Genomic DNA, 20,574 nt, shown 5'->3' on the forward strand with positions numbered 1-20,574 from the left:
GGCCAGCAAGGGCCACTGGGAAGGGGTTCCCCAACCAGACCAAGGCCACCCTATGCCCTCTCCCTCCTGAACCCAGAGCCTTCCAACAGCAAAGCAAAGAACCCCACCAGGGCCCTCCACACTGGTCTGCAGTCCCCACCCACCGCCCTCATCTACAGGTCACACACCCTTCAATCAGAACTCATTGAAAGGTTGATTAACTCAACTCAACCTCAGATTCAGGCTGTGGTCACAGCAGCCACCTGGCGAGTAACCCCAGTAGGGACGACCCAACATCTTCCCTCACCCCAGGAATCCCTGGGAGGCACCGGCCTGCCCACACTCACGCACATCTGGTGTGCACAGGCTCAGAGCGGGCTCCACGTGGGCCTCAGGGTCTCAGATATACAGTGTTGATAAAGGAAACACACCAGAAATAACTAGAGCTCTCCAGCTGAGCCCCAGAGGGGCCAGGGCGCTGGGGCCTAGCCAGCTGCTCAGGGCGTGAGGAGAGAAGGCCACTGCCCATCCTGAGCACAGTGCCCTACCTGAAGCAGTCCAACACAGACCCAACCACATCATCCGCCAGCACTCTGGGGAGCCGTCCAGCCATCCTGCCGATTCTGAAAGAGAAGTGACAGCTGTCAGCACGGCAGCTCAAGGGATGTGTGACCCACAGCACGGTCCCAAGCAGCTCTTTTCTCTAAGCACAGCAGCAGTGCAAACTCAGCACACACCGAGCTCAACAACCGTATCCTGCGCACAGGGAAGGGACGCCTGAGCCCTGGGGCGGGGCAGGGGCCACCTCTCATCATATAGACTGGACAGTGGAGGCCCTCGCTGGTAGCCCATGGCACCCAGCACAGGCACACACTGAGGCCACACTTCCACACAAGACCTGGTGTCCCATTGGCTGCTGGTGAGGCATGGGCTGCCTAACATGGCCTCCTACCCATCTACCACAGAAGCCCAGGGAGCCCTGCAGCCCTCAGGGAGCTTCCAGCACATGCACAACCCCAGGAGACCACAGACAGAGCAGTCCCACCTGCCCCCACTGCCAGCCCTGGGTGGCCGGCCTGCCTACCTACCCCTTGGCGGCCTACTTACCCCTTGGCTGCAGACCACCGCACCACGGTATCTTTGTCCTTCAGCCCAACCAGCAGCTGCTCTGCAAGAATAAGCACACACATCGCCAGTCCAGACAGCTCAAGGTGACCCGCAGCCAAACAATACCCTGGAGACAACTGCAGTGGTCACAGCACAGAGCAGTTCCCCGTCCTGCCTGGCAGTAACCAGAGAGCCCGTGGTTGTTCCCACCTAGACCTCAATAGGCAGCAGCCATCGCTCCAGCTGAAAGCCGAGGGCCAGGGTCTCCCAGGCCATGAGGGAGGTCAGGGGACTGAAGCAGACTGGGGGCTATCCAGAAAAATCCCAGAGGATGAAGCCTGGGGCTAGCCTCAGAACAGACCCAGGCCAGCAAGGAGGTAGTCTAAGGCATATGTAAGTGTCCTGCTAGCCTGACAGAGTCTAACCTTTGGCCAAAGGCAGTGGGCAGCCCCAGGAAGGCCTGACTTGGAGAAACAGTCACAGGCACTAGGGTATCTGAAGAACCAATGAGCAGACGGGACATGAGGAGGCACAGAGTGGACGGGAACGTGTCGGGGCAGTTGGCATTGACAGGGCAGATGCACAGGGGCTCAGCCTGGGATGAGGAGCTCAGGGGGCTTTGAGTGGCCAGGGCAGCCCAGAAGGGGAACCTGAGAAGCGTCAGGAGTCAGGGAGGAGCGAGTGCTCCTGGGAGTTAGCGGCGAGCTCTGTGCCAGGGGAGGGGTGTGATGCAGATCTGACCTCCCAGGGGAAACCAGCCCCAAGGAGCAGATGCTGGCGCTGACGCTAGTGCGCAGACCACCCGGCCAGGCCCAGCCTCCCAGCCAGTGGGCAGGAGAGGTCCCTACAGGGAGGGAGGCCATACAGCCTCCTGAGGCTGTTCACAGTAAGAGGCCTGGCCAATGGTGTGACTGTGGGGGAGCCACTAGGCTGAGGGCAGGCACTGGTGCAGACCCTTGCAAGGCCAAGGGCAAAGGGACTTGAGGTGACCTTGAGAAAGCAGGGAGACACAGCAGGCTGTGAGGAACCAGAGGCCTGGGCCCTGGGGAGCAAGGAGCATGCAGTTCAGGTGTTCAAGACGGCAGCGTGTGGAGACAGAGGGCAGCTGGGCAGGGAGTGTCCACAGGAGGGCAGGTCAGTGGCTACACGCTCAGTGGAGGTGACGGATGGTCAGACTATGCCACCCAAGAAGGAAGGGAAGAAGTGAGGGCAGTAGGAAGGAGTGGCTGCAGCAGCCCATAGGAGTGGGGAAGGAGAGTCATCGGGGACAACACCAAAGCCCAGGGGGCAGGGCATGTGCTGGGGCCACCTACCTATCACACTCTCCACCCCGTCTGGAATGTCATAGTCCTCATCACTGTCAGGCGGTACCTCGAGTGGTTTCTGCTCACTCTGATCCTGGGCAGAGAGCTGCAGGTTAGCAGCCAAAGATCGGCAGCCCCGCTGGTACCTGCACAGAGCAGAGCACGCTTGGCTCAGCGGCTGGACGCAGCTGAAGACGCTCTTCGCTGACTGGAGTCAGCTCAGCAGCACCAGGAGCCCTGGAGGCTGCCTGTGCCAATTCCCACACATGCAGAGAACTATGCTGCGGTGAAGGCCTGACTGCCCAGGCCATAGAGCCCTCAGGGGCTCCCCCAGGTTTCACCCCCCAAATGCTGCTTCAAAGTTGCCACACGCCCAGGTCCTGTTCTCCACGACACAGGGTCAGCACCACCTCCCCCGGACCCCGGAGGGGACCAGGTCTGGCTGACACACCTACTTAGCCACACAACTCTGCACTCCAGAACTGCTCTGTGCCTCAGTTTCCTCTCCGTAAAGCAGGGACACGGCTCTGCAGAGAGCTACTGTGAGAACAGGGGAGGGGCCGCACGGACATCTGGTGCAGAAAGAGGCCTACTAACACCACAGCCCTTCTCAGAGGACCTGCAGCAAGCCACCGGCCCCTTGTGGGGCTAAACCATTCCCAAAGCCTCTTGGAAACCAGGCACTAATGTCCTGTGATGCAACCACATCTCACCAAAAGGCACTCAGGAAAACATCGCCAAACCCCCGGCACACTTCTCGGGCATCTGCTACAATTTGGAACAAAGGTTCAGCTGAACTTCAAAATAATCCCTTCCCAAAATGCCATTAACACTTAAGATAAAACTGAAGGTTCAACCCACAATAAAAAATTAAAAAATAAAAAAAATAAAAAATAAAAAATAAATAAATAAATAAATAAACTGAAGGTCATCAGGCTGGGGTTGTAGCTGAGTGGTCGAGTGCTTGCCTTGCATGCGTAAGGCACTGGGTTTGATCCTCAGCACCACATAGAAAAATAAATAAAAACAAAAATATTGTGTCCATCTACGAGTAAAAAATATTTATTGAAAAAAAAAAAAAAAAAGAAACTGGAGGTCATTAAGAACATGGAGCCCAAGAACCTGAGCAAACCTGTCCTCATGGGAGCCAGGGCTCAGTCAACCTGCTACCTACCGCGGGCACTCGTGGGCCACCGCCAAGCCGAGATGCTTCCCTTCCCCAGCAAACCTGCAGAAGCGAGCCTGGCCTTCCCTGAGAAAGCCTGGGACTCAGACTGATCACTGAGCACTGACCACTGCTCCTCACAGCAGCCTGCACCAGCAGCCCAGGGCTGCATCCAAGCACATCATCCGCCAGCACTCTGAGGAGTGCCAGGGGCCGAGGCAGCTTCCCTGGACATCCCTCCAGCCTCCGCTGCTTACCTGGAAGACCGCGTCAAAGTAGCCTGGAGGAAAATCATTCCTCATAAGACAGACACGCTCAGAGACCACAAGCACAGGAGCACAGAAGACTCTATACGTCAGCCTGCGCAGCCATGGCCACCTGAGACTGGCGCCTACCCACCTCCACGTGGCCACCTTTGGCCGTAGGAAGGTCAGCCCCAGCCGCTGCACCAGCTTCACCCCCAGCTTCCGCAGCAGGGTCTGGTTGCTCTCAGAGAGTCTGCAGCCGTCGAGGCTCCGGAGCACGGTGCTGGCTGTGGACGAGAGCAGCAACTCAACACTGAAGCCCTTGTCCAACCAGGTGCCACAGCCCCGACACCAGCCGGCCCCTGACTACCTGGGCCTGGACCCAAGAACCCATCCCCAGGTTCTAGAGAGCAGCTGGAGGAGCGGGCCCACTTGCTCGGCATGGCCAAGGAGGGTCCCGCACAGTGTGGAGCCGTCCTACAAAGGAGCAGCCATGCGCGCCAAGGGGCCCGGGGCCCTAGGGTGAGTGTGGCATCACAGCAGGAATGCTGAGGGCAGGACCAGAGTCTGAGCCCAGGGACAACGTGCAGGGAGGCCAGCACAGGAGGAGGCATGGCGGGACCCTGTGCCACAGGGGTCATTTGGGATGAGGGGGACCCGGGAGCAGCTAAAGCCAGGACAGCACAAGGACAGCAACCATGGAGACGAGGAGACCTGGGCCCAGCACAGTGCTGGACTTCAGAGACTGAAAGGAAGTGGACCAGACTGAGCCAAGGTGTGTGGGGGAGGAGGGAAGAAGGGAGGGGGATGGAGCCCAGCACTAGGACAGAGGAGGTGACGGGGAGCGGGGACAAGGTGGGCAAGGTGGGGGGAGGTGAGGAGAGGGGGAGGGAGGCAGGGAGGGGTGGGGACAAGGTGATGTGGAGGGAGATGAAGTGACATGGCAGGAGGGACAAGGTGACAAGTAGGGGGATGAGGTTTCAGGGTGGCGACAGGAGGAGCAAGGCTGCTACAGGAAGCCAGGATGTCGGCAGCCACTGTGGGCCACATCTGCTGTGATCAGATCCCACAGGAGCAAGTCGGGCACTGGGCACTGGGCATCAGGCAGCCGGGCTTCAGGTACAGGCCCCATGCAGTCTCCTGGGCTTCAAATGCAGACCGCTGACCAAAAGCCACACCATGCCAACACACCAAGCAAACAGGCAGAAAGCTACCACAGTGTTCAGGCACCAGGGGACAGCTTGATACCCCTGAGGGGGACATTCAGGAAGCGCCCCCCGACCTTGTCTTAAACACGCCTTTCCACAGGAGGCGTGTGGACTGCGTGGGGCAAACACTGACAATGACCTTGTCTTAAACACGCCTTACCATAGGGCAGACAGTCCTCACGCTTCCCGTGTTTAAATATTTGGGCCTGGAAAAAAAAGAAACCTACGTTGTAAATACATCCACAAGCTTACGACGTGCAGTTACCAGACCAGCTCCCTGGCCTCCCAGAATCCCTTCCCCCTCAACACGCCCCACCTGACAGCAGGAGAAGGGAAGACTGGCAGACCCCGGAGAAAAGGCCTGCATGGGCACCCCATGCTGCCCACTTGGGCAGGGCCAACAGTCAGGGACAGCCCCATCCTGCAGTGAGTGCAGACTGAATGCAGCCGCGGGGCTTTAAGTTAGCTCTGATAAAGACGTTAAAGAATAAAAGTGACAGGCCAAGCCAGGCAGTGGCGCACACCTGTAGGCCCAGTGGCTCCAGGGGCTGAGGCAGGAGGATCGCAAGTTCAAAGCAAGGCGCTAAGCAACTCAGTGAGACCCTGTCTCTAAGTAAAATACAAAATAGGGCTGGGGATGTGGCTCCGTGGTTGAGTGCCCCTGAGCTCGATCCCTAGTACCCCTCCCCCCCAAAAAAAGTGACAGGCCAACTCCCTGCACACAGAAGAGAAGCCAAGAGCTCAGCCTCACTCTCTCCTCTCGGTCAACACAGGGTGATACCCCTGCCCCACACAGGACTGACTTCCACCCACAACAGCCCTAGCTGCCTCCAGCCCACACGAGCAGCCCCCAGTAGGTGCGCTGACGGATCCAGAGTCTGTCAGCCAAGGAGGAGCACCTGGCTGTCACAGATGCAGTGGCTCTAGCCCCTGAATTCTCAACCACTTCCAAGTCTGGAAGATGAACTCAGTAACTCACAAGCCAGGGGGCCCTTCTGCAGAGCTGTAGAGCTGAGCACTTCCAGGGCCTGGTTGATATGTACCCTCCCTTCAGGCACAATGCCTGCAGGCCACGTGAGCCCTCCTTCCAGGTGAGGCAATCCCACAGCCTCAGCAGGGCGCAGACCCTCCCTGCCACCCACACACCAGCATGTACTCGCAGAACACCTACGCAAACACATAAACATGCACAGGCATGTACTCAAACAAACACACATGCAAACACATTGGCATGCACTCCCATGAACATGCACCAATGTACAGAGACATGCACATGCATGTAAACACAGTAACATGCACTCATGTGAACAACACAAGTATGTAGGCACACATACATGCAAACACACTGAGTGCACTCACATGAACACACATGCAAACATGCTGACACACGAACATTAACAAAAATGTAAACATGCAACCATGTGGCCGCACATTGACATGTACTCGCGTGAACACACAAACATGTAAGTACATATAACATGCATGAGCATGTGAATCCAGAGAGATACACACATATAAACACCTTAACATGCGCTTGCATAAACATGTGTAAGCACACATTGACATACACTCCTATAAACATGCACAAGCATGTAGACCCAGATATGCACACACACATGTAACACACAGTACCATTTGCTTGCATGAACACGTGAGTGAGCATTATTAACATACTTATTAAGCACATCCTGGAAGTGCTCAGCTCTACAGCTCTGCTGAAGGGCCCCCTTGCTCGTGAGTTACTGAGTTCATCTTCCAGACTTAAAAGCAGTTGAGATGCATGAACATGCACAAACATGTAAACCCAGAGACATGCACACACATGCTTGTAAACACAAATTAACATGCACTCGTATGAACACCCAAGCAAGCACACATAATGTGCAAACACTGACATGCACCCATGTGAACACACAGCAAACACACTGGCACACACTTGCATGAACGTGCAAACACATAAATCCAGATGTGTAGACACTAATATGCATTCATGAACACATGTAAGAACATCGCTTGCACTCATATGAACACCACAAACATGAAGAGATGTACAGACACATAAACCCAGAGATCATAAACATGCAAACATGTAAAAACAGATGTGCACACACACCAAATATGCAAAAATGTAACCAAACACAAACATGTAAACAGGCACAAACACATCACATGAACATATGCACACATGCACAAGCACATAAATAACACCCATGAATGCACACACAAGAACATGTACACATAAACATAAATGCCTAAGCACACAAACACACAGACATGCATAAATGCAAACACAAGCACATGCATAATCATACACAAATACAAATGTGTACATACAAAAATGGCAAACATAAACCCAAGCACAAACAGGCAGTACACCTGTGTAAACACACATGCATAAATACACATATAAGCACACACATGCATACACATGCACACAGACACAGACACTCATAAACACACACATAGCTTCTCGGGAGCTACTCAGAGCCACTGGGAGGCCCAGAGCAGCTGCCCACGCTCCACTTGCAGCATCAAGAAAGATGCGGCTCGGGGAAATGGCCAACCACAGCCTGGGTGTCACACTGTCAGCACTGACATCTCTCAGAAAGGGATCCTGCTCTGCCCCAGACCCACTGGTACGAGTGGCAGCCAGCCACATGCACTCCCTTCTGGGGCCTGCAGTCATGGTCCACACGGTCCCCAGAAGTCACCTCCTTTGCCCTTCCCCCTCCTCCTCCTCCCATCAGCTCCACCTGGGAAATGTGAGTAAACACTGCACATCAGGAACCCATGGACAGTAGGGCCCCACAGCCTCTGCGGGACACTGGCTGGCCACTGCCGGGGCCACCTTGAACAGTGCCAACTCATGACATGTTGACTGCTCAGAGGAGCTGCAGGACTGACAGCTGCAGAGACATCAGGTCTCCATCCATCCTCAATGGACGTTCAGGACATCACATTCCTAACACACACCCACTCCAGATTAAAGTGAGATCAAACAGACTCTAACTTAAGTTCCACAATGTTGGGGTGTGTTCCTGCCACCCTGGTTTTTCAATTGTTTTGCACATGAATGGATGCTGAGTTTGAAAGATTTTGCCACATCTTCCAAAACCATGGAAAGGTATACCCCACGTGCTCTGGGTGACAGTAATGTCCTCCTGATGCCACCAGCACCACACTGCCATGCTCCCTGTGCCAAGGTCTGGGCAGGCCAGGGCCAGCCAGGAGCACAGGGCTACGAGCCACAAGACAGCAGGTCAGCGGGCACTGAGGAAACGAAGCCCTGCATGTCACAAACTCAGCGCACCTGTGGCGGTCCTGCAGCGTCACAGTCAGAACTGCTGTGCAAGGGAACAACAGCTTCTCGTCTTAGAAATAATTGGTCAGAAGGGCACAGTGACTTGGCAGGCTGCCCTCCAGGACACAGAGGCAATGCTCGGCCTGAGAGGTCACCACTGCGACACAAGCGCCTGCTGTGGAAATTGGCGCTGCAGGGCCTTCACCGGCCACGGAAGTTACGGGATGATAAAGGTGCTTCGTGATCGTGATGGCCACCAGCCAGAAAACCTGAAGGTAATGACAGATCCCAAGAAAGACGATTCCCAAGGAAAGAGATCTGCATAAGATAAAGAGACAGGTTATTTAATGGAGCATCACTAGTGGGAAGGCAATGCCACACCACATAAACCCCAAGAGAGAGAGGAGAGACACTCCCCAGCCGGCCACAGGGCCAGTGGAACCCTGGTGGACATGCTAGCTGACCTCTGTGGGCCACAAGAACCCATCTCTCAAGAAAGCAGAGGCAAAAACTCTGGGGAGAAGCAGCTCTCAGAATTCAACAAACCACGAACACAGTTCCCACCACAACCAGATGGGTTCATCCAGTGCAAGGAACTCAAGGCTTGCAAGATCCAAAAATTAATACCATGACGTGCCCAGGTCAAGGAATAAGGAACAAAAAACGTGCTGTCACAGAGCAAGAGCAGAGAGACCATGACACAAGGGCCTTCCAGGATATGCACCCTCAATAACCCTGGAAAGAGGGAGCTTCCTCCAGACAGGGTCCCGATGCCCTGGGCTCACCACTGAGTGAAGACCATGCCTACACCCAAAGTCCCCAGGAAGAGGCTGACAATGTCTGGAAGAGGGAGAGTGTCCAGCAGAGGCTGGTGGAGCTGTGAGAGGGTCTCCTGGTGCAAGACCTAGGTGGAGGGACAGAAGCTTCCAAAAGAAGAAAGCTGAGCAGTAAACAGTGGGTCGGATGCAGACCACCCTGAGCACAATGAAGACGGAGGTGAGAATGTACAGCACAACCAACCAGACCCTGGCCCAACACAAACCCAGCCGCGCCTGGCAGGACTGCACTCCAGGCGCACCGGGCCACACCATGCCCCCAAACTGAGAGATGGCAAGAGCAGTGCCAAGGAGCCCAGTGACTTCCATGCCAGGCTGCATGTGTCCTTTGCCAGGTCCCACGGCCACTTGCTCTCCAGAGCTGCCCCTGGAGGAAGCCACTCCCCTGCAGCAGCAGCCAGCCAGGGAAGGCCCCAGCTGTGCCCTCCCACGTGGGCACATGGAGAGGCAGAAGGAAGCATCCTGGCTCCCAGCTCTGTGAAGACCACAGAGTGGCTGTCGTTTATGGTATGGGTTTGGGGTGGGCAGCCCATCACAGAGGACAAATGCCTCCTCAGGAGGCAGCGGAGGGCAAGGAGTCCTGTGGTCAAGGGGCACCAGAATTCAGGCTGGGTGGCAGCAACATGCCTAAAAAGTCCCCAAAATAAACACCGCCCTGGCAGCGTGTGGAGGGCATGAGAAGGGGTGCAGACTGACCTGCAGGAGTCCACTGCAACGTCCACCTGAGGGGACCCCGAACAAACAGGAGGAGATGTGCAGGAGGCCCAGGCACCTGGCTTGTCACTAGTAAGACTGAGGACACTGTGGAATGCCAATGCCAGACAGACACGAGCCTTCTTTACTCACCAACTCCTGATAAGCACAGTGAGACTCAGCCTAAGCCTGTGACAAGCAACAGGAGTCCTCAGGAAAGCAAGTGCACGTTTTCAGACACACAGCCACGACACCTGTGAACCCCAGCCATCCCCATCCGCCCCCATGCACAGGATGCAGCCACTGGCCACCCAGAGTCAAGAGCCACACCCCTGTCTGCTGGGGAGGAACACCAATTCTCCATCTCTCTTTTCTTTTTTTTTTTTTGTATTTATTATTTAGTTGTAGTTGACACAACACCTTTATCTTATTTATTTTTAAGTGGTGCTGAGGATCGATCCCGGGGCCTCACACATGTTAGGCGAGCACTCTACCACTGAGCCACAACCCCAGCCCCTCCAATTCTCCATCTCCACTCTGTTCTCAATCTGGACAGGGAACTACTCTGGGAGCTTCCAGCAGGACCCCCCAGAAGATGCCCAGCTCTCAGCAGCACACAGGAGATGAGCCACCCTCACTAAAGGAGTCGGAAAGGGCACAAACACCCACGCAGCCGGGCTCGGCGCCTTCCCGTCCTTCGCACATTGGTAACGCGCACGGGCTCTGCGCCTCCCCAGCCTGCACACACTGGTAACAGAGCGGGTCTCTACCCATTCCCATCCTTCGCACGGTGGGCTCTGCACGTTCCCGTCCAGCACACACTGGCGATGCGGACAGGGCTTGGTGGATTCCAGTTCTTCATAACACTGGGCCTGAGAAAGGGCAGTGGTGGACAGTTCCCCAGAGTGTGTGGAAGGGTGGTGAACCTCAGGGGCACAACAGCCAGAGGGCACTCATCATCACACACCTCAAGACCCACATGCTGAGTGGCCAGGTGAGAGGTGCACCCACTTCCACAAAGCAGAACACAGGAACTAACCAGAGCCACCTGCTGGTAAGCACAGGTGACCCGGAGCTGGGACAGCACCGCAGCCGGCGCAGCTAGGCTCTGAGTGCTGCTCTGAAAACCAGCAGAGCCAGCCACCAGGAGCTGAGTCACACCCCACAGCACAGGCCCAAGAGCTCCCCACCCAAGCTGGCTCTGCTGCCCAGCACAACAGCTTCCCCTCTCCAGGGCATGCTCTGCAAGCCCTGTGGACGCAGGTGGCTCTGAAGGCAAGTCTGCCCACTGCCAAGCAGGAGGTGCTAGTTTGAGGCTCCCTGGAGGCACTTCCTGATTGAGACCAAGAAAAGCAGCCCCACCCAGGCTCTAGGAGAAAGGCCCCACAGCCCAGCTCAGTGCAGCTCAGGCCTCTGAGGAGCTTGTGAGCACCAGCGGCTCTGGGGCAGACCCCAAGCCCAAGCCCTCTGAACCCACGGTCACCTGAGGGCACCTGGCTGCGACCCTGCTGTGCTCCCAGGAAGGCACACCTGCTCCACCCGCAAAGGGAGGCAGCACAGACTCCTCCTTGGCATTCTCAGCCCCAGGAAGCAGCCCCCATCTCCACAGGCTCTGCACTCACAGTGACTGAACACAAGTACTTCTGGACACACCACACGCTGGACGCAACACAAGCAGAAAGGACCTTCAACGCCCAACAGTCACTCCAGCCTGAACCCCACTACACATGGCTGGTGCCTTGCCTGGCCAGTGAGCTGTGCCTTTGCAGCCTCATTCAGAACCAGCAAAGGCCCTCCGCAGAGGGACCCTGGTCCTCAGCCCTTACCCGCAGCACTGTGGGAAAGAACCTAGCACCCCAGCACAGAGCCGAGAAACACAAGCAGTAGCTTCCAGCTACTCACTGGCCTGAGAAAACAAAGGCTGCAGCACCTGGAAGGGCCACCTCCCGGGAACAGCAGGGGCCAAGCAGCAGGCTCAGATGCCAGACGACATCAGGCAGGGAGCCCCATCCTCACCCAACACAGCTGCCACAGACATCAGGGCCGAGGAACGGCCTGCCCCAGGAGCGCGGCACCCACTCTCCTCTGCAAGAAAGGAGTACCCAGAAATTAACACCTCAACTGCGGAAACCAAGCTGTCCACAGCTGGAGCACACAGCTGGTCAGAATCAGCTCAGACCCAGAACAAGAACACACTCTCACGAACCGGCAGCAAATAAATCACAAGGGACTGCAAGTGTGCGAGACAGAAATAGAACCAACCTCACCCAGAGACTCCAGAGCCCTCTCAATCACATGGATGTCCACCTTCCAGGGGTCAGTGCACGCAGCCCACCAGCCAAGCTGGTGCAACAGAGCACGGGGGCATGGAGGGGCCACTTGGTGACAGAGCAAGGACATGGAGGTGACACACTGCGACAGTGGGAAGCAGCATGGTGCACAACAGGGCAAGACGATGTGGAGGTAGCATGCGGGCCACAGAATGCCAGGACATGGAGGTGGCACGTGGAATCAGCACACACAAGGGCAGTCCAAGTAGCCTGCCCCTAAGGATGCTAGTCCTCCTGCCCTCTGGGGCCAGGTCCACCCAGAAGTCAAAGCGAGGGAGCCCAGAGACCACACAGGGTCAGACCAGAGCCTGATGGCCACGAGACCTGGGGATGAGACCCAACAACACCAGGAGCAGGCCAGAGCCACGAGTGCGTGAAGAAGGGTGACCGCTTCCCCACCACCGACGACACACACCTGTGGCACCTGGACCACATCCACCTGGGACCCAGCAGGGTTGGCCTCCCCGGGCCACGCTCCTGGGCCGGGCCAGTGCCACTGGTCAGACAGGGGGTGGGGGCCTGGGGAGGCATTCTGGGGAGGGGACTAGTAGTCCCTGTGGGAGGCATGCAGGTGTGTGGGGGGTGGCAGTCTCCACGGGAGGCCATGCAGGTGTGTGTGTGAGGGTGGCAGTCCCCGAGGGAGGCCGTGGGAGGGTTGGGGGGTGAGGGTCCCGTTGGAGGCTTACAGGGGTGTGAGGGGGGTGGTCCCGTGGGAGACGTGCGAGTACGTGGGGTGGTGGCAGCTGTGGCAGTCCTGTGGGAGGCGTGCGGGTGTTGGAGTGGCGGCCCAATGGAAGGCGTGCAGGAACAGGGTGGGGAAACAACCTGCGAGGGAGTGGCCTGGGAGCGCCTGCACCATGCAGGAAAGGGAATGGACGCATGTGTGTCTGGAGGCAGAGGGCGCATGAGTGAAGTGGCGGCAAGCGTGCGTGTATGGGTGGACTGCGCGTAGACCGTGCGAGGAGTCGGGGGCCAGGGGGCAAGCATGCATGGGCGCTTTGGGCGTCGAGCAGAGCCAGGTACTGCACATGGGCATCTTGACGGTTTGGGTGCAAAGACTGTTAAAAGTGCTGTCAGGAATGGATTCTCTACCTAGAGGCAAGAATGGCAAGCGAGAAACAAAGGTCCAGGGGAGCCGGGGCAGGACCCGCGCGGCGGGTGGCCCACAGATCCTCCCTTCATGTACAGGACCCTGCATTCTGCAGGACTCACACCCAAGATGCTGGCTACGGGAAATTCAGACAGCCAGAGCTGGCTGTCCAGTGTCTCTTGAAGCCCGGCCCAGGAACGGCCTTCCAGAACCTAAAGACACAGAACTGAGTGCACAGGTTCCCCACAGCTCTTGCCCTCTCCCCACCAAAAACCCTGCCTCACACTAGAACTAGGCCACACAGAGCCTGCACCAGACACTGGGTGTGAGCCCCGGAGAGCCACCAAATCCCAGACCCTCCCAACCCTGTCTTAAAGAGCACACATCAGCCTGACAGGCCTTGGGGGCCAGAGAGGCTTCTCCCTGTCCTTCTAGGAGGTGCACACAGTGAATCAAACTGTGCCTCCAGTCACTGGGGGAGGCAGAATCCGGGGGTGGCCAAAGTACATTGTGAGCTTGAGGCCCAGACCCTATCGGCCTCCGTGGGCCAGTGGAGGTCTGGCAGGTCAGGCCAGGACAGTGGGGCTAAGCCCCATACCAGGAACTTGACCAATTTTGGCATGTCCCCCCAGCAGTGCCCAGCAACAGGCTCAGGGCTACAGCACTGCTCCTTGGCTCTCCTGGGTCTTAATGCTGCTGTGTTCCCCCTCTAACAAGACTTCTGCTTCTGTGATGATCGAGAGAAATCAACGGACCCCCCTGCAAAGAGTAGATGCCACCCTAACAGCACAGGCACAGGAGCCACACCTTGCCCTTTACCACCAAGTTCCACCCCTCTCCCAGCCACTGCGGTGGTGCAAAGGGGAAACCCACCTGAAACCACCAGAATAGTGCAGTCGGAGTGGTAAACCCACAGGGCACAGCTGTCAATAAGCAAGCAGACACTACACATTCAAATGACACCGTTTTTCTCTTTTCAATAGTGTTTTCTTTCCTCAAATCTCCTCAATTGGCATTAACCCTCATGCTCAAAGTGGGTCTACAGCATAGGTGCTCAACAAAGTGAGAGGGAAGGAGCCTTCCAGGGAAACGAGGTGAGCACTCGTTTCCCTCCCACAAGAGTTAAAAGCCATCGCTGAGAGAGGACTGTGCTTCAAGGGAAATAAAACCAGCCCTAGTTTCGACGGGACTTGTTCCGAGGTTCACCTGTTTCGCCTAACCCACACTAATGAACAGGTGCATGAAAAGGAAGCCAAGTGCATCAAAGGAAACTGCAACCCCAAAGCACAATCACCTGCAAGTTTCATCACGCACTGGACACCCCGCCCTCTGCCTGCAGGTCTGAGGAGCCTGGGCGAAACCACTCCGCCTGCTCAGCCCAACTTCCTCCTGCCCAGGAGCTGTGCTAGACCCCAAGGGCCCCTCAGAGGAGAAAAAGAAAACCGTGACTCCGGGCAGACCAGACTCTGCAGGGGCAGCGGGGACAAGCCTGGCACGGGAGCCACAGGTGGACAGGCCCAGGGCTGTTGCTTGACAGCATCTCCCTTCATTTGCTCCTTAGGATTTCAGCTGGCTACGTCAGACAATTGCTCATCAGCGCTCGGGGCAAAACTCTCTAGATAGAGCAGAAGCGCTTTGCCCCAACGAGAGGGAGAGCCGCGTCTTCCTCATCCCTTGCCAACACACGCCCAGCTGGGCAGCAAAGGTTCAGAGACTCAGCATTTCTAAGCCCTTGGAGACCTTAGACCTCAGGAGGCCAGAGAAAAAGCAAGCCTCCCTCCTGCAAACTCGGAACCTGGAGACATCCAAATAAAAGGCAGCCCCACACTGCTTGATTCTGCAAAGACAAGTCCAGCAGAGGGCAGGGACCAGGCAGCGAGCCTGCTGCCTCAGCCACCATGAGCCACCTGCAGTGGGACGGGAACACTAGTGCAGAAGACCATCAAAAGGGAAAAGCAGGCTGGGCTGGGCTCGGTGGTGGAGCGCTTGCCTAACACGGGTGAGGCACTGGGTTTGATTCTCAGCACAGCATATAAAAAAATGAAGACCCGTTGACAACAAAAAATATTTAAAAAATAGAGAAAGAAAAATAAAAATGCTACAGAAAAAAAAAAAAAAAAAAAGGGTAAGCAGCTGTGGGCAAAGCATATGTAGACGAGAGGCACCACGGCCACCTCAAGCTAGAGGACTGCCCACCCCTCAGGGAGGAGCCCAGGGTCGCTGATCAGCAGGCACTGCCAGCCCCTGAAGTGGCCCCAAGACAACAGGCCATGACTCCCCCACAGGAGCCGTTCTCCCACCTGGGCAGGGGCCACCTAAGCCTCACCTGCCTGAGGGTCCCTGGACGATCACATCAAGGTGACCTCCCCTAGGCCATGGCAAGGAACTGGCTGCAGGAGACCCCCGAGAGCCCGTCAGGAATGCTGCTGAGCAGGGTGGCACCCCGTTTTCCCAGTTACTCGGGAGGCTGGGGCAGGAGGATCCCAAATTCCAAGTCAGCCTAGGCAGCTTAAGAAACCTGTCTCTGATTTAAAAAGTAGAAAAAAGGGCCAGGAATGTAGCTTTGTGGCCGAGCACACTGAGTTCAATCCCCAGTACCAAAAACTAAAATAACAGGACATCCCATAGGTCCCTTGGAGAAAGGCACAGTGGGTGCATAGTGGGGACCCCCACCCCTTCAGGGTCAACCTTAGCCTGCACTGACCTCCACTGTACAATTAGACTGAAAACTGGAATAACACCCTCTTTGGCCACCACCCCACACACAGCTGGAATGAGCACCTCCAGGCTGCAGGATACCCACTGTACTTACAAACCCCAAAAGCAGGACACCCCACATTTCATCAACCTTATGGTGTACATGCGCAAGTTTAAAAAACACATTAGAAACAAAATATTGCTAAGTTTTAATCCACTCTCAGCGTTGGGGTATGATCCAGTGGCAGAGCGTCTGCCCAGGGGCTGGGGTATAATCCAGGGGCACAGCATTTGCCCAACGTGTGCAGAAAACCAGGTTCCCTCCCAGCATCACAGAAAGGACTACTGTTGGACAGCCGAGGGAGCTGGACACAGGAGGTCCAGCACAAGCTCGACCAGGGAAGTGCATGGCCGCCTGCTCACAGCAGACCGCCCTCACAGCCACAGAAGGAGTGAAGCTCTGAGGCTGCTCCAAGCAGAAGGGCTCGGGGAAGCCGCTCAGTGAGACGCATGCCCGACAACAGAGCCACGTGGTGACAGAGCAGGCAGGGGCTGTTCCAGCCCTGACGTACTACTGTTCGCTTGCCTATGCTGGTGGTATGCAGGTCACACTTGGAGCTTTTCTTCACGTTTTGTTTTATTTTTCTGTGGTAAGGGGTACTGAAACCCAGGGATGCCCTACCACTGAGCTACACTTCCAGCCCTTTTTATTTAGAGACAAGGTCTCACTGAGTTGCTGAGACTGGCCTGGAACTTGTGACCCTCCAGCCTCCCTCAGCCCGCCCAGTGTCTGGGATCACAGGCGTGCCCTGCGCCCGCTACGTGCTGACTTTGAGCTGCTGTCACAGCACACTGCTGTGGAGACAACTGGAGCTAGGACACGGGAATGCTCTATTCTGTCGGCTTTCTTTTCCACACACTGTGATGAGAACCTCGTGAAGACCACAGCAACACCATGAAGAGAAACAGATGCTGAGCTGGGCACCCTCCCCAAGTCCAGCCAGACACAGCAACGCTCCCACTCCCCGCAGCAAGTCCCCCAGGGACCCACAGGCAGGAAGCAAACACCCTCCATGAGCACCTCCCAAGGCCTGCTGTCCTCAGGGGGCCGCCAGCCTCCTCAGCTCCAGGGAAGAAGACCCGCTCTTCACCTGTGGCGGTGACAGAAAGAGCAAAGAGCAGGAGGAGCAGAGCCCAAGGTCAAGAAGGGCCGCCACCCCTCCAGAACATCCCCACTAAGGCCTTGCCTCGTCAGCACCAAAGACAGCACACGAGACTGGCAGAGCAGAACAGTAAAGGGCACCAGGGTCTATATTAAAATGCAGACATGAACAAAATCTGATTTCAAGCCACCTCTCATTTGGGGGCGCTGGCTCCAATAATTGTTCTCTGTGACAAAACTAAGCAAGGGCAACATGCCCTGAAGGGCCCCAGCTGCACTCTGCGTGCACCACCGCCCCCTGGTGGCGATGGGGCCCCACAGCACTTTTCTGAACTGAGGCAGGCCACCGTCCAGTCTCTCCGGCTGGAACCCCAGCAAGCCCGCCTCCCGGCTGCTGCACAGCGCAGGGCCACCGCGTGGGAGTGCTCACCAAGGCCTGCAGAGTCCCGTCCATGGCTATGACCCCCTCCATGGTCTGGAAGGAAGAGCGGGCCAAGGTGCAGAGGCTCCAGTCCAGAAAGCCAGCCATCTTCCTCTGCCTGACATCAGGACGGGTGATGAACCTGCGAGGGAACAGGGCACAGACGTGTGATAAGGCTCCAACACACCAAGAGCTCCCTGCTTCCCACCAGCCACCCTTGCACACGAGGCCCTCAGGGCGACCTCCCAATCCCCCTGTCCTTATACTAGGCTTGCAACCCACAGTGGCCCCTTTGTCAGCCCCTCTCTCCAGGGTACCAAGTCACTGCCCAGTCATAGCCCCACAGGGTCCTCACAGTCCCCACCTCCTGCCTCCTGAGCCCCAACTCAGCTCAAAGCCTCAGAGGCCACTGGGCATTCTGCCCCACCAGGACCAGGCATGCCCACCCACCCTCTTCCCAACCACAGCCCTCGACCTCAGAACACCACATCCTCAACAGCCCAACCCAGAAGCCAACTCAGCCAAGGACCTGTCCACAGTACCTACCATGGCCACCTTCCACCCCAACCCCATGCTAACAGAGTGCAGAGTGCCACCCTCCTTCTCCCAGGAACCCAGAGCCCCAGAACCCTTTCTCCTCCATAGCTCTCAGGCCAGTGCCCAGCTCTCTGACTCTGGCTCAAGACTGGCCCTGCCACAGCACAAAGTCCTGCCTTTCCAGGGCTGACACCCAAAGAGACAGCAAACCACCAACAGGGGACGTCAGGAAGGACCAGCAAAGAAAGGAGAGGAGGGGCCACCTCCCCAGAAAGTGGGCACAGAGCGACCACCAGGAAACCTGAGAGGGGGGCGCTGAGTCCCTACGTAGCTCTGCTGTGCCAGCAGCAAGAGTGGCTGGGGCAGGGGAATGGGAAGCAAAGTGGAGGGGGCCCGGCCCTGGTATCCAAGACCTCAGGTAGACGGGGTGGGGCTTGAGGAGCCAGAGGTGGTCTGAGCTCTTCTCCAGTGTAGGGCCACCTCCCAAGATGTGGGGCCGTGTGGAGCCCCGAGCAGTGGCTCAGGGAGGAGTGAGCTAGAGCCGCCAGGCAATGGCAAAACGGCCTCGATGCTGCCTGTCCCTGCCTCCCCATCCATCGTCCAGCTGTCCAGCTAGTCCTTGTCAGAGCTGGCTGCATGCTTTCTTGGTGACAGACCCTTTCGGGGCACCTCCAACATCCAGGATGCTCAGACCAAGCATACACAGCACAGCACAGCACTGGACCCTCATGGATCGTGCCCCTTACAGAACCCACTGCCAAGGGGACAGCTGGCACCCTGAACTTCCCACCAACGGTAGGACCCCACCTCCTCTGGGCAGCCCTTCCCACAGGACATGCCTGGGTGCTTGGCACCCTCTGTCCAAACATCTGGGTCCAATTCTTGTGGGACCTCCTGGTCCTGACATTCATGCCAGGTTGCCAGTGAGGGGGTGTGCCCTGGAGGGTGCCCAGGTGAGGCTGCTGTGTGCAGACCCCCTCCCACGCCATGTGAGGGAAGACAGCAGCATCAACCACTAATGCTATGACTGGGCGTGGGAGAGCGTGACCTCTCACAAGTCAGGAAGAAAACCCAGGTTCGACTGCTGTCCTGGTGTCCGCAGTTCACGGTGCACTCCTGGAGACCCCCACTGGTCAGCAAGCCTGGTGGTTGACTTCAGTGTGCAGTCAGAAAGACATACTCCCGCAGGACGCTGAGGCGCATGCCTAAAATCCCAGTGGCTTGGGAGGCTGAGGCAGGAGGATCGCAAGTTCAAAGCCAGCCTCAGCAACTTAGTGAGGCCCTAAGCAACGTAGTGAGACCCTGCCTCTAAATAAAAAATAAAAAGGGCTGGGGATGTGGCTCAGGGGTTAAGTGCCCCTGAGTTCAATCCCTGGTACCAAAAAAATAAATAAATAAAAAGACTCCAGGGCCTCGTCCAGGGAATTCTATGTGGTGGATCCAGAAAGGGGCCCTGAGACCCCTGACACCCTCGCTCTAGGGCAAGGCCTGAGATTCATGCATTCTTTTCCTGGGCACTGGTTCTGCTGTCACCAGGAAGTACCGGCTGCATCCTCAGTCTGCCCTCTGACCTCAGCCCCAAAGGATGAAGATACAGGCATTCTGAGCAGATGCCACACCCAGGGTACAGAAGAAGTGCAGGGTGAGGCCCAGAGCCACTCAGTGGTGAAGGCTGGACCACACACAGCCCCAGCCTGGAGCCTGCTCGGGTTCCCCTCTGGAAGACCCACAAGACCCAACTTGGTCTGGTCCCCCTCCACACCTGAGTCTAACTTTAGTCCCTTCTCAAGTGAGATCACACGAATCTACAGGTAGAAACCTAAGGCTGCTGGACAGATTGAAGCAAGTCAGTATCTTTGTTTTTCTTGTTTGTAAAAAGCACAGAAGCACATGTTCACATCAGAAAGCCCAAAATACAAATGAAAATTTAAAAAGTCTCTCTCGCACAGACACATATATGAAGCCTCACACCAGCAGGGCTGTCCACTCTCTGGAAGAGTCTGAGCCCTAAGCTCCCTGCTCTTTCAAAGAACACAATACCACAGGCCACAGCCGCTTCAACAGCGATCTCCACTATCACCTGCAAGGGCCCTGTGAGCTCTACCAATGGCCAAAAGAACCCTGGCCACAGGGCCAGGCCTCTCTCAGAGTGGCCGGGGGACCCGGTTGGGCTCCAGTCTCAAGAAATGCCATCTCCTGGGACATGGTCACTCAGGATCCAACAGCACCGCCAGCCCAATGCTGTGGGTGCACTGACTCCGCCTCAGCAAAGCACAGCACATACAGGTGGCAAGCCCTGCTCAACGTCACACGTGTGCACACGTGTTACAGAGCAACACAAATTAACGGGAAAGTGCAATATTCAGACTGGTGCTGAAACACCTAGGCAGCCTCCAGGACCTGTCACACAGGCTGCAGCTCGACCTACGAGGGGAGAACAAACCTCTCACAGGCGGAGATGCTGGGCTTCAGAGTCAAAATAACTAAAGGGAAGGGAAG

At 56.6% G+C, this 20,574-nt stretch overlaps 1 protein-coding gene across 2 annotated transcripts in view; it reads right to left on the bottom strand.

Annotated features, from left to right (window-relative positions):
* The window catches only part of Tbcd (tubulin folding cofactor D), a 103,064-nt gene that overhangs the window by 70,490 nt on the left and 12,000 nt on the right, over window positions 1-20,574 (bottom strand). For both annotated transcript variants that reach the window (XM_015503999.2, XM_048796793.1), the window contains exons 7-12: window positions 17,548-17,680; window positions 5,169-5,214; window positions 3,955-4,087; window positions 2,400-2,536; window positions 1,087-1,147; window positions 528-602 (exon numbers count right to left, since the gene is read on the bottom strand). In XM_015503999.2, coding sequence (XP_015359485.2) covers window positions 528-602; window positions 1,087-1,147; window positions 2,400-2,536; window positions 3,955-4,087; window positions 5,169-5,214; window positions 17,548-17,680 — 585 coding nt within the window. The remainder of the gene's footprint in view (window positions 1-527; window positions 603-1,086; window positions 1,148-2,399; window positions 2,537-3,954; window positions 4,088-5,168; window positions 5,215-17,547; window positions 17,681-20,574) is intronic.

The sequence above is a fragment of the Marmota marmota genome, unplaced genomic scaffold (assembly GCF_001458135.2).
Source record: "Marmota marmota marmota unplaced genomic scaffold, marMar, whole genome shotgun sequence".
Taxonomy (NCBI): Eukaryota; Metazoa; Chordata; class Mammalia; order Rodentia; family Sciuridae; genus Marmota; species Marmota marmota.